General features: G+C 43.7%; 1 protein-coding gene and 1 pseudogene across 3 annotated transcripts in view; one reads left to right on the plus strand and one right to left on the minus strand.

The window, feature by feature from the left end:
- The window catches only part of RNF130 (ring finger protein 130), a 113380-nt gene that overhangs the window by 73538 nt on the left and 26094 nt on the right, over nt 1–13748 (plus strand). For 2 of the 3 annotated variants that reach the window (XM_016147751.2, XM_016147752.2), the window contains exons 6-7: nt 4532–4628; nt 6668–6872. In XM_016147751.2, coding sequence (XP_016003237.2) covers nt 4532–4628; nt 6668–6872 — 302 coding nt within the window. Of the gene's footprint in view, nt 1–4531; nt 4629–6667; nt 6873–9909; nt 10004–13748 lie in introns of all 3 variants that reach the window. The other variant, XM_016147750.2, reaches the window with a different exon arrangement.
- Nucleotides 13092–13210, minus strand: LOC118606263 (annotated as a pseudogene).

Consider the following 13748-nt stretch of genomic DNA (forward strand, 5'->3'; position numbering starts at 1 on the left):
GAAAGTTAACTTTGCACATTGAGTAACATTCTGGGGGACCCGAGTTGACAACTCTTGACCTGGAGCTGGGTTTCTCAGCCTTGGCACTGTTGACCTGTGGGACCAGATCATTCTTTGTTAGGTGGGAGGGCGGGGCCATCCTGTGTGCTATGGGACATTTAACAGGATCCCTGGCTCCAGCAGTAGATGCTAGTAGCAAGCACTAGCACCCGACCCCCAGCTCTGAGAAGCACAGATGTGTCCAGTGGAGAACCGCTGACCTAAGATGGGTCCACACAAGTACTCATCTTTACTGCTATTCTTCTCCAAGCCTCTTATTGACACTGGATTCCTCTCAGGCACCTTTGAATTAACTCTTGCCTTGCGCTGCTGCTTTGTTCCCTCTGCCTGGATACCCTGCTCTACCTGCTATGTCTGTAGGTCTCTGACACGGAGCAGAGGTGGGACTCGGCTACGTCTTCCTTTTGCTCTTGCTGCCAGGTAGCTCTGGTTCCTCCTGCCTCCCAGAGGGTGCTACGGAGCCCTTCTCACTCCCTGGTTGGCTCTCCTGGCCCTCTCTCTTGGCAGATAACTTCACCATCAACTTCACAGAGAAAAGTGATGACCGTGAGGCAGCTTCCTGACCCAGCTTTATGCACACCCACCCTGGCAGCCCTCCCTCCTGTCCTTTGTCCTGACGGGCCTCTGCGTGTCAACTCCTCCCTTCCAGGGGACCTTGCTCTGTTGACTCTCTGCTCCCTGCAGGTGGTGGTCTTTCTGTCTCTGCACATCCACGTGTCATTTGTGCTCAGGCACTTCTTAGTCCAGTTTTCGTAACTCTTTCAATCCCATCTCCAAACATCACCCTACAACTTCTGTCCTTCATAGCTAGGCTTGAAAAGGCTCCGCAGTCACTGTCCCCTTTTCTCCTGCGTAAAGGAAGAAGAAAAGCTCAGGTGCTTCTGTGTGTGTCTGTCTGTCCTTAGTTTTAATGAGCCCGTCTGCAAAGGAACTAGACTCCTGTCCCTAGATAGCATGCCTCACTGATGGCTGGCTTTTGCATGGCCTTCACTTCTCACCTTCTGCCATGTTAATATATTGTGGACAGATGGCAGTTGGCGTTGCTTGGGGACCTCCTACTTGTGTCAGTTGATCATCCTTTGGATGTTAGCCAACATGTCTTAGAAACTGAAAAACTGTCACCTTATTTAGACCTTTTATTTAAAGGTCAGCCACAAAATTTTTTAGTAGTTATAAGTACTTTTCATAAATGGAGTGCTGCAGCATGGATAAACATATTCGAGATGCCACTTTAGGAGCTCAAATGGGTCAGTCGTCTGGCCGTTGGCCGAGGCAGCACTGCGACGCCCCCACCTCATAGGGCGGGCCTGTTTAAAATAGTATGTGCTGCCAGTCCCAGCTAGGGGAAAAGAGTACCTGTCTCTGACCTTGAATAATCCTGGATCCTTCGGCACCAAGAGGCTGCAGAGCTGAAAACAAGTCACCTTCATTGTAGACTCCTCACCCCACCCAGTGTGTTTCCACTCACTCTAGTTTGTGCGTGCGGGAGTAGGACAGGTCGAGGCACCCTGTTTTAGTATTCTGGTTTTGTTCCTTTTATGTTCCAGACGTTTCACATTCTGTATCCCAAAGTATTTCTTATAGGAGTAAAGGACTTTGTTGAAGCTCTGATCTGCTTGTCCTTTTCACATTTCACTGCCTTCAACATACCACTTGCTTTCCATCCCAGTACACCACTCAGCTCTAGGGATGCTGGGTTCTCTTCTGTTTTCGTATGTGTTTTTATTGTTTTATTATTTTATCAAGTCTTTTGTAACTGTGGGAAGGAGCTTCTTCTCAAGGTCTGGCTGTCCCCAGGTGCTACCCTCTGAGGTGTCTGGATGCTTGTGGCCTTCTGCAAGCTAGTGAGAGGTCACTCTGGTGCTGGGCACCTTCAGGCGCTCTGCCCGTTTACTGGGATATTGTGGAAAACGATAATATTACTTTGCCTGAACGCAGGTTTAATACCACCTTCCGTTTGCACATCCTCGGTGCTATTCTAAGGATTCCATGTACAGCTTCTCACTTACTGCTCCAGATAGCCTCTCCTCCTACTCCCCTTGCCCCCCCAGCTTTCAGATGAGACGGCCGGGAATCAGAGGGGGTGTTCATCCAGGTCAGCCAGGAGGAAGGGAAAGGCCTCACTGAGCTTGATGAAATGGTAGAGCTGAGGAGGTAGAAGCCAGAGGGTAAAGAGAGTGGGTGATGAAGAGAAGAAGAAACAAGGCCAGGGCAGTTATTCGCCAGGATTCCATCAGCGACCTGAAGGAGAGTGATGGGCTTATGTCAGAAGGGCCAGTGATGAAGAGGAAAGTTGCCGGGTTGTTTTCGGAAGAGAGGAATGTGCTCTGGGATCAGACTGACAACCTCCGGATTGGAGGATGGCGGGGCAGTTAGCTGATGGGCGGGGTTGGGGTCAGGCAGCTACGGGGTAGACTGATGGTCAGAAGGAAAAGTCAGTTTTAAAAAGGAAAATACTTCTTTCAGATTTTGAGTTACCAAAGGAAGGGAGGCTTTCTCATTTTGTCCCCAGAGAACCAGTTGGTCTTTGCTGTCTTCCATTACTGTGCCCCATAGCTGGGGGCCCAACACTTTCTATTTGGTCAACAAACCTACAGGGAAACAACCCTGATACAAGAAAAGTCTTGTATTTATGACTAAGTTTTAAAGGAATGGGTAAGCAAGGAACACTCAACCCTTATAACTTTAAAAATTAAATACGGCATTATACCATTTTGTTCTTTCTAAATAACCAGTAATAGAAGGGCAGAACAATAAGAAAGGGGAAAGCCATTGACCCCACCCCCACCCCAGGCCACTGCTGCTTATTTAGACCAAGTTCTCCACAATTATCTGGTTAAAGTCGGCTGTCACAGCCATCCCTGCACCAAAGTGGCCCATCAGAGAGCAACTTATCTCTTCTGTCACCTGTCAGCTGGCCAAAGTTCATTGCCCACCCCCTACACAGAATTGGCCTGGAGCACCTTCCCATCTACCCACTCCACCCGTTGCTGACCAAACCCTCAGAGGTCATGGGCCTCCCAAACCCTTGCCAGACATCAGGCAGATGCACCCTGTCGTGGGAGGCGTTGTCCCTTACGTCAGACCCAGAGGGGGCCGTGTCCCTAAAAAGAATTAAAAGCCAAGTCCCGGTCTTTGTTAGACTGTAGCCAGCCTGGCACAGTTGACAGCTGCTGGGGAGCAGATCCAGCCCTGAGCACACCCCTCAGTGGTCCCTGCAGTAAGGAGCCTTCCCCTCACTCTGGGAGTGCTCTCAGATGAGTACACGAGGAATGGGACTGGGACATGAGGCCTTGTGTACACCAAGTGAATTTAGGTCGAGACTACGGTTTGGTGACTTCTACCCTTTAAGTAAAAACCTTCAGGTTTAAATAAGAGCCTTCCAGAGTGATGAAGCTCTGGTTCACTGTATTATCTACAGATTTCAGACTAGACTGACAAATGCCTCCTTCAAGACCTTTATTCTTACCCCAAAGTAAATGGATGCAAGGCCACAGAGTGGCAGTGGGTGGGTGTCGTTCAGGCTAAAGCTGTCAGCATGAGTTTTTCTTCTAAATCCCAATTAAAACAGTGAGTTTTCTACACCTCTTTAAAGCAACCCCACATTTTTAAACAGCCGCATGTAACTTTATAACCTAGATAGAAATTATAAACATTTTAAAGACACACGATGATGCAATTTATTATCTTTCTTAAAATGTCTTTCATCTCATCTCGAGACTCAGATTCTAATTCTTCCAAAGGTGCCTGGAACTTCTGTCTTGGCGCTGGGACATCCCGCGCCTTCACCTCAGTTTCTTGGCGGTGCCGTGCGGGGCACTTGAGCTGAGAGCAGTGATTGCCGCAGTTCCTCCAACATCTTTTCTCCCTTCCAAAGGGCTTGCGCTCCTTTCCTAGGAATGTAAAACCCTCCATAGCTGACTTCTCACCACAAGGATATGACTTTCTATTCTCCTAAACAAGAGAAAGTCACCTATCCTCTCTCTCCCTTTAACATTTCAGCTGAAAACTGCTGGCTAAGTGTTATTTGATTCGTAAGTAGAGTTCATCCCTAAAAATAGTCCCAACTACCCTGTAACTTTTACAAACATATAGCGAAGGTTGCTAAGAAGTCTTTTTAAGTAATACTTTAAGTGACATTTAAACAGAGTTCCATGAAGCTAATTAATAATTACACACAGAACTCTTCATTTAACCCTGAATATCTTTTTGAAGTTTATAAGGTGTAATTCATTGTCTTCATTCTTAATAAATTGCCTAAGTTTCTTCAAATTTTTTTTGGAATTTGGGGGAATAAAAAGACCAAATAGCCAAATGCTGCCTATGAGTTCTCATCATACAGGCCTATCAATATGTAAGATTGGATTCAGGAGGTTTTCTACCAGCTACTTTTTCATACTATTTCTTTGCATTTTGATCTAATGATTTTTTAGTGTATAATTTGTGATGTAATTCTCGATTTTTTTTATAGGCATGTTTTTCACAAGTCCTGTGTGGATCCCTGGCTTAGTGAACATTGTACCTGTCCTATGTGCAAACTTAATATTTTGAAGGCCCTGGGAATTGTGGTATGTTTCCTATTTTGTTACTACTTTGGGGAGTATTATCTCCACATGTAACATAACACAGCAGGAGTGAATGGTTGTCTCACAAGAAAATACTGGCTTTCTCTGCCATGTAGCTTCATTAGTCCAGTAGTGCCTTTCTTCCAGAATAAAATCCATCCAGACCGAGGGAACTCCTGGAAGAGAAGCCGAACTATGCTAGTCTCCTTCGGAGCACACTTCTATTGGGTGACGGGTGTATGATGAGGAAGTGAGACAGAGAAGGTTGGGATTCTTTTTCATTCCAATATCCTTTTTATTTTTTTTTTTTTAAAAAGGCAATAGAACATAGACTTTTGACTCCATTCCAGTAGTAATTTTTTCTGTGTTCAGCATAATAGAAAACTGTGTCATCACTTGTGTTCCTTCCTCTTGAGTTCGGCTTTCCTGGGCATCAAGTTGCAAGCAGTGAAGGTGGCAGTGCCAGCCCTGGGTGAACCGTGGCAGCCTGGCAGGGGCTTAGGTCAGAGGCCGTGTGGGGCCCTTTACCTCTGGCCAGGTGAGTCAGTACTGCCAGCCGAAGACCTTGGAGACTTCCTACAGTTCCTTCCTTAAGAGAAGGATATATCCAGGGTTAACGCTTTTTAGAAGAAAATAAAATACTTTCTAGTCTCGGAAAAAGTGAATGAATAAACCTCCTTATGGAGTGAAAAGTTTAATTTGACCCAACCAATGAATTCCTCATTTTACCCTGGCAACCCAAAGAAGATCTAAGTATTTCTGTTGGGGATACGCCGTCAGATGACAGTTTAGGTGCAGTCCTAAAATGGGCATTCATGCCCCATTTACTTTCCATCTCCGGAGATCACATGACATCAGTGTGAAGTTATAGTTTGACAGGGTTCCTGCCCTGGCTAGCAGCATCTCTGACCTCTCCTAATGCCAGTAACACAGCTCCCCCATCGCACAACCAAAAACGTCTCCAGATGTCCCTTGGAGGGTCCAGGTCACCCCCATTGGAGGAGTTTAACACAGACTTGCCATAGTGTCTGGCACACAGTAGACACTTGAGAAAGTATTAACTTAGCCTCTTGTTGCCTCCAGCCTAATTGGTGTTGTTTTAAGTCTTATTCTTTTAACTACTAATACTTTTCTGTTCTTAACGAAAAGCTTTCTGAAATGTCTTAGAAGCTACCATTGTTCCTTAAATATAAAAAAAAATAATAAACCTAACTAACTGGGTGTCATTACCAGCACCAATTATTACACTCTGCTGTGATTTTTTTTAATTGGGCTTTGGGGTGATCTAGAGCAACATTCTTTTGCTCAGGAAGCCATTTGTGTTGTATTTGGTAGTCCACCACTTCCCTGTGCATAAGCTTCTCCCAGCCACCCTTCCCAACCCTGCTTCTAATCTGCTGTCAGCTGAAAGAACCAAAGGTTGCCAGGGAAACCAGATAGCCATATTGTTAAATCAGAAGACTTTTGAGTCCACTTTTTTGTCAGCCTCCGGCCCCAGGGCAGCTCTACACCTCTCCTTCAGGATCAGATACTTAGGTTTTAAAACAGCTTTCTTAGGTTCAAAAGTCTTTGTTTTGTGCTTTACTTGTGTTTAAAAATCGAAGATATTTAAAAACTGGTGGCCAGGTAAATGGGGCGTCATAGAGAAGTTAATGGGATGAGAGGGGTATTTTACGTTACCTGCTGTCCTTCAGCATTAACGTAGAGCCAGAGTGGTACGCTTGGCTGTTTGTCGGCTTCATACTAACGGTAATGAACCGCTCTGTTCGTGAGCCATGTCCGTGAGGTTGTCATTTTATTACAAAGATGAAGTAACTAATTTTCTCAGTTCCGAAATGGATTTAGAGTTTTCTTTGTACCGTTTTTGAGAGGGAATCATCTGTTTCTTTTAAAGAAAAGCTCTTAGGTAACAGTGGAAAGGCCAGATGGGGAGAGAAATAAGCGGAAATCCCATGGACAAAAATTTGAAGTCTTTTTAACAGCGTCAGATATTTAGGATTTGTTGTTCTTACACATACTTTTAATTTGGACATATTTTGCAGCCAAATTTGCCATGCACTGATAACGTAGCGTTTGATATGGAGAGGCTCACCAGAAGCCAGGCAGTTAACCGAAGATCAGCCCTAGGTGACCTCGCCAGCGACAACTCCCTTGGCCTTGAGCCACTTCGAACTTCGGGGATCTCGCCTCTTCCTCAGGATGGAGAGCTCACCCCTAGAACAGGAGAGATCAACATCGCAGTAACAAGTAAGTTGGGCTTGCGCCCAGGTCCAGGGCAGGTTTGCCGCTGCTGTTAGGCATGGGGAGACCACTCGAGAGGGGAGTTGAGGTGGACATGGGGCCAGTGACATAGTCTGTACCCAAGAAAGTAATGGATGCTTTTGTCAAAATGGATATTCGGAGTAACAAAGCCTTCTTTACAATAGGGAGCTTGTGTGTTGTGTGTAATTGATAGGAGTAGCTGGCATGACCAGTAGTTGTTCAAAGGCATGTTTGTCTCAGCAGCTGTTTATAAACCTGTTTTGAAATGATCATAATGCAAACAGGCATGTTAAAGGGTCACATTGGGACGGACAAAGGGGGCAGCTTCTGGGAGTGACCATGAGCACCAGTGCTCTTGAGATTCAACCTAAACGATGACAACTTCAGGAAGAGCCGAGCCGCCTTGGCTGCCCACTGTATTTCACACTTTTGTGAAATGTGGTATTTGGCACTTTTCTCTTCGGTATAATTGCACACGAGGGGGAGTGGAGCCAAAGGGAAGTCGGCCTGCCAGACTGCTCTTGGGCTGGCCGTGAGCGTCCCACTGCTGACCCACGGATGAGAGCAGCAGTGCTCCGAGTGCTGACGGCCATGCCAGTAGGTGCGAGTGGGCAGCAGCGTGTGTGGCAGACCTTCCCCCGTAACCAGCCAGCTCTTTTCTTCAAGTCCGTTCTTTTCATGTTACTTTCATTTAACAACTTTCCTCCTCATCTCGTCACCACTCTGGTGCTGTCGCTCACCTGTCGCTTCAAGCCCTAAGCCTAACGAGACTCCGCTTACCTCTGACAGTCAGTACGGTGCTAGAGCTGTTGAAAAAGATTTTTCCCTTCACATAGTAAGACTCACTGATGTTTTTTACCAACGCAAAGTTATTAGAAAATGATTTCCCAGGCTTTATTCTATCATTTGTCTAAACTCAAAGAGACTTTGTTCCATTATGAAATAAGTAAAACTAGTCTTTGATATACTTTGACTCATTTCTGACCATTTCCCAGTGATTTGTTTTAACAGCATTTCCTATTTTCCTACTTTGGCATTAAGGTTTTGTGGTCTTGATTTTTTTTAACTTGAACTAGTGGTAATAAAGGAGACAAAGGTTGTTTATTAATGAGTTTTCGTAGGACCTTCATTGATTGACATTTATTGAGCACCTACTACAACATTAATTCTATTATATTTTATGTAGAAGTGACCTTTCAAAATCTGTTTTGATGATAAGAAAATATTACTTCATTTGTTAAATTAATCATTTGTAGGAGAATTTACACATTAATTAATAAAATTCATGTGGTTAAATTTTACCAAAGCTACCTCTATTTTCCCTCAAAGCCCTGTAGTGCCACAGCAACTACAGTGCACCCACTGTGTGCAAGGCACTGTGCTAAATACACTCTGGGAGGACAGAGGAGACTGGGACCCCGGCTGCCGTGGACCTCTGCTACACGAGCCCTGAGCCCATTCGGTACTGTTATGATGGTGTTCATTTTTTCTGGTTACTAGTTTTTATCATTGAAATTTCATGCATATATGGATGGTGTTTTCAGAAATCAGAAACATAGGCATAATTAAAATTCTAAAAGTTAGTCTGCTTATCATGTATAAAAGTCTCTTAGAAGAAAAAAAATAAAGAATGCCATGTTAAGCTTCTTGATACAGATGATCAATCATCTTCTAATTTTTTTAAATGCCGGCATACATTTTTCCTAATTTAAAATGTACGCAGGTAAAAAGAGTAGATTTCATATGGGTTCTGAATGTTCATTTGACTTGAATGAAAACCTTATAAATTCACTGTACTGATGAGGAATGTATATATAATTCAAGAAGCAGTGGCTACACTGTTGTCTAAAAGAACGAATTTGTGAAGTCTTAATAATACAAACCAAGGTGGGCAGAGAATTCCTCATAGAATTCAGCATCCTGGAATCCTGAAGAACCTGTAAAATCCAGTGAAAGTAGAATCACCCTTTCTAGGAGAATTCCTAGGCACACGTAATATTGCATAGTTGGAGGACTCGTGGAAACCGGATGCAGAAGCACGCGTGGTACGCACAGCCGTTGCACACAACAGTCGGCATTTCAGGCGCAAACCTCTCTTCTGCCTCGCCACATAGAGGGACTTTCACTGTGTAATGTTTTGCTAAACCAGCCCTAGTTAGTGCGCTCTAGGAAACATTTAGAGTTAAGATTGTTAGGATGTCAGATTGATGCTCAGGTTATTTTTTAGATTCTCGGTAAATACCGTTTTTGGAATGTTACGATACAGACTTTGAAAAGTTAAGGGAAAATGTGATCTGACTTCCTGGATCTAGAGAGAGACTAGATAAAAACCCTTAGAGTTCTGTGTACCAGAGGGTTCTCCACTCTTTAACGGGCCGAGTCCTTGTGAAGTACCTACCCTTCCTACTTCTGTGTGACAGAGCCAGAACAGCCAGTGCTGCTTCCCAGAGGTGGGCCTCTGAAGGGTAGACCTTTCCAGGAGACTCCAGTAACACGTCCTTTTTAAGTAGAGACTATAAGTAACCCGTGCGTAAGGGACAAGAATGTAGACGTGAATGCCATGGAAGGCCAGCCGGCGGACCTTTGGGAACCACTACTCCATGTTTCTAAGCCATTTTCTAAGAATGATGACATAACCATGCAGAAATGACAGAATGAAGAAGGCAAGCTTATAAGTGTGGCTAGTCCACTTTACTGTCACTTAGTCAACAAATGAAAAATCTCTGTCCATGTGCAATTTTACATACATCTTTTTACTGCACAGTTTTTGGTGGCCGCACCTGAACGGGAAGAAGTGTCCGGGCCGCGCTTCCTTTCTCCCCTGCAGCTTCCACCACTCCTTCCACTAACCTTCTCCACTTAGTAGCTCTCTGGCAAACCTCTTCCTGCCTCACTGCCTTGGGCCACTCTGGGCTTACAGCTCCATTGACGTCTGCGGTCGTTGCTTTTGAGGGAAATGTTGACATCAATTTGACTTAAGCCTTCTCCCCAGAGTGATTTCCTCCCTTTGCTTTGTCAACAGAAGAATGGTTTATTATTGCCAGTTTTGGCCTCCTCAGTGCTCTCACACTCTGCTACATGATCATCAGAGCCACAGCTAGCTTGAATGCTAATGAGTAAGTAACAAATTGTTTTTTGGATTGCATGTGCCAGATGATCCCAAGGAAACACCTAATTTTCATAAAGATGATGAGAATTGGCTTTCACCAGTTTCACATGGATTCTGATGGGATCATAAACTAGCAAAATCATTTATTTCATGAACAGTAACTCAGATTGGGCATTCACCTTGCTCAGCAACAATAGCTCACTTGAGAAAAGACCCAGGGGCTTTCATTAGCCACACGCTTATAGCGAATCACCCATGTCACGCATATGCCAAGGGAGCCAGTACAGGCGGGGAACGTAGAGCAGATCTGTGTCCTGATCGCTAACAGGAATAGCCCCCATGAGACTTTACCTGGAGCTTTGGGGGGAGTACTGGCACCCTTGACCAAAGGTCAAGGAACAGTGGCCTGGATGTTTAGCCTGCAAGAAAGAAGCAGTCGGAAGCCCCCGTTTCCAAATATTAGGAAGACTGTTGGGTAAAACAATCTAATTGTAAACTGTATTTCCCTAAGGCAAAATGAAGGCCAAAAGGTGATTACAGGAAGGCAGATTTCACCTCAGTAGAAAGAAGAGCCTCTGTCAACGAGGCTACTCACCAATGAGATGGTTTGCCGAGGGGCATGGGGCGTGCTCAGGACTAGGCAGCTGGGTGTTACTTGTCAGGGCTGCCATAGGTGAGTTTTTCAGATGACGGAAACTTGGGCTAGGTGACTGCTAAGGTCCATTTTGATCCAGTGATTTTCCAAGAGTACCTTTCCACAGGGATCAGATATAGAAAAGGGTTTTGGTTTTGTTTGTTTTGTTTTAAATTTGGGGCAGTTAACTGTAGGATATTATTCAGTCTTTTCATTTACTAGTATTCAGGCAAACTCCATCAAGATGGAAGCGTCCCCGGGACACTGCCCAAAATTCGAACCTAAATGGTACAGGTGGAAGTCACATGCTATCCATAGTACGTTCTGTCTGCCATTTTAATTGATCAGTAATAACAACCATGCTCATGGAATTGATTTTAATTGAATTTTCATTGTCCAGCTGTAGAAACAGTGGGCAAGGACCTCCACATCAGTGACATGTTTTATTACCTCTCAGCTGATCTGTTGTCTGGATGCCCTTAAGAAGTGCCTTGGCATCCCTGACCTATTACATATTGGGGAGATGACGTAATTAGCTGGCGCTCTTCAGCCTTCAGATGAGTAGTTGTGGCCTCATCCAACAGGTGAACAGCTAGCTGCTGCTTTGGGGCTCGCTTCAACACAGCGCAGTGTTAACTGCTCAGATTCTAAAGGCAGATACACCTGGATCGGACTCCCTGCTCCTCCATTTTTTACTTGTGAGACTTGAGCAGTTACATTTATCTGAAGCTCATTTGAGTCATCCACAAAACAAGAATAACGGTCAAAGTATGTCGTAGGGTTGTTGTGAGAGTTAGCGCAAAAAGTGCTTATTAGCACAGTGCCTGGTACATAATAAGTGCTCAATAAATGTTAGCCAAAATAATTCCTCTGAGAGTCTTTGAGTTCTGTAAGATGGCCATCTACCTTGATCATTTGGCAAGTGAATCTACTTTTCTTCCATGAAATAGAGCTCTGTGAGTGCCTGTGAGTCAAACCTCAGTTTGGGGGGAACTGTTTATTTCATATGCAGTCACCTCTTTTGCCTACTCCATACTGACCCATCAGACTAGATGATAACGTAAGCCCACTTCTTAAAACTTCCACATGTGAGTAAAAACCAGTCACAGTGAATAGTGGTACTCTGGGCACTTTTAGAACATTTTTAAGTAACTTAATGGTCACCTTGCCACTCAGAATCTGCCAGATGCTCAGTTCCTGCCTCAGGTATTTTAGAGAATGCTCAATAGACGTGTACCTACTAGAGAACCCGGGCTATAATATGCATAAATTCCTGCATGACTCAGAATTTAAGTCATAGATCTTAGATTCATGTCTTAGTCCAACCCTTCTCCCATTGGCCTTTGTGGAAGGTTGATACTGCAGTTGTTCATTTGAATATTATTTCTGTGCCTTCAATAAGAACCACCCTGAAAGACAATTTTCATGATTCCATTTTGAGAAAGAAATTGAGAGAGTGAGAGAGAGCATGTATGTGTGTGTATGTACACATGGACACATGAATGATGATCACCAGAATATTAATGGTGATTATCTTAATTAAGTAGACTCTTGGTTTAGGTGATGTTTTTCTCCTGTTGTGCTTTTATGTATTGATTTTTTAATAATATGAATTACTTAATTTTTAAAAAAACTTTTTAATTTTAAGAGATAAAAAAAAGTAGTCACTCTTACTCAGTGTCCCCCAAAATGTGAATGAAAAATTCCTATGTGATTATAATTCCAGAGAAAAGTTTATTTTAGCAAATAAATTCATAATTATTCATTAATGAATTCTTTGAAATTTATCTTGTCTCCCTTTTTGCCTTTACCAAAAACTTACTGCCAAAATGAGATTACTTTTCAATTTAATAACTTTTAATTTTCTAGGTAACCTCATTCATTTATAAGATAGTCTTCTCTATAAATAGATCCATCTTTTCACATTAGTGATCTGTCAGAAAATAGTAAACTTTGCCTCAGTGTATACGACCTACTGTTACGGTTTACTTTTCTGAATGTATTACACTGGACTGGTGTATTGTAATTTCAGCAAGATCTTGACCCACTCTAGTCACTTGTAAAAACCTGTGGGCAAGATACAGTAGTACCGGCCAGATGGAAGGGCAGGCATGTGGCACCAGACCCACCCATGCTTCCCCCTCAGTGCGTGGCTTACCGCCCCCTGGGGGTGGAAGCACTGCCACCATCCTCGCCCTGCTCTCCACGGCTTGATGCTTGCTATTGGCTTAACTCCAACATCAATCCGACGTCCATGTATGTACCTGGGGTCACTTCCCTTCTCTTGTGATGAAATATTGTTTAAGTACGCAACCATGAGTAAGTGCTTTAATCATTTTAACACTGCAGATCTTTGAGACTTTTGCAAAATAAGCAGGATAGTAGTCAAAGAAGCAAATAAATGTAAGGTCAATCTATTTTTATATGTTTGCTTTTCTTTTTTTTTCTTTTTTTTTTTTAATGCTTACAGCACCTGATATTCCTAGGTAGTCACCCATCCAAGTACTAACCAGGTCCAACCCTGCTTAGCTTCAGAGATCAGATGAGATAGGGCACATTCAGGGTAGCATAGCCATAGTATATTTGCTTTTCATACCACCATTCCTTCGTACCTAAGTAAGCAAGGTTATTGAAGTTCAATTCCTAGAGGAGGTTTTCTCCTCCTTTTCATTATTCAAATACACCTTGCAAAGGCCATTGTTAACAGGTTTATATTTGTATCAAGCTATTTCTCCTGCACCATAAGAAAAGTAATTTTTTTTTTTTTTGAGGAACAAGTTATAAGATGTACAGATGGTTTGAGAGAGATTTTCAGTAGAATGGGAAGTTCAGCTGGGTATCCTCTTTACCCCTTGCTCAGTTCCTAGATTTGGATTCACAGAAAACACGTCCTAAAATTTGTGGATTCAAGAAACTGTTTCAATGGGAGGAAATGAATCTGCCATGGTCAGCCTGAAAAAATAACAGGAACAAACCCTGTAGCATCACCCCAGACCAGAAAGCCCTGGCTCTGCGGCCGATCAGTGGACTCCGCTGTCCCACCAGCGCCCCTTGTGAGCTCTGCTCCTCAGAGGGGAGCGTAAAAACGTCTAGAACAGCTCAAAGGAATATTCTACTC

The sequence above is a fragment of the Rousettus aegyptiacus genome, unplaced genomic scaffold, assembly GCF_014176215.1.
Source record: "Rousettus aegyptiacus isolate mRouAeg1 unplaced genomic scaffold, mRouAeg1.p scaffold_m13_p_7, whole genome shotgun sequence".
NCBI lineage: Eukaryota > Metazoa > Chordata > Mammalia > Chiroptera > Pteropodidae > Rousettus > Rousettus aegyptiacus.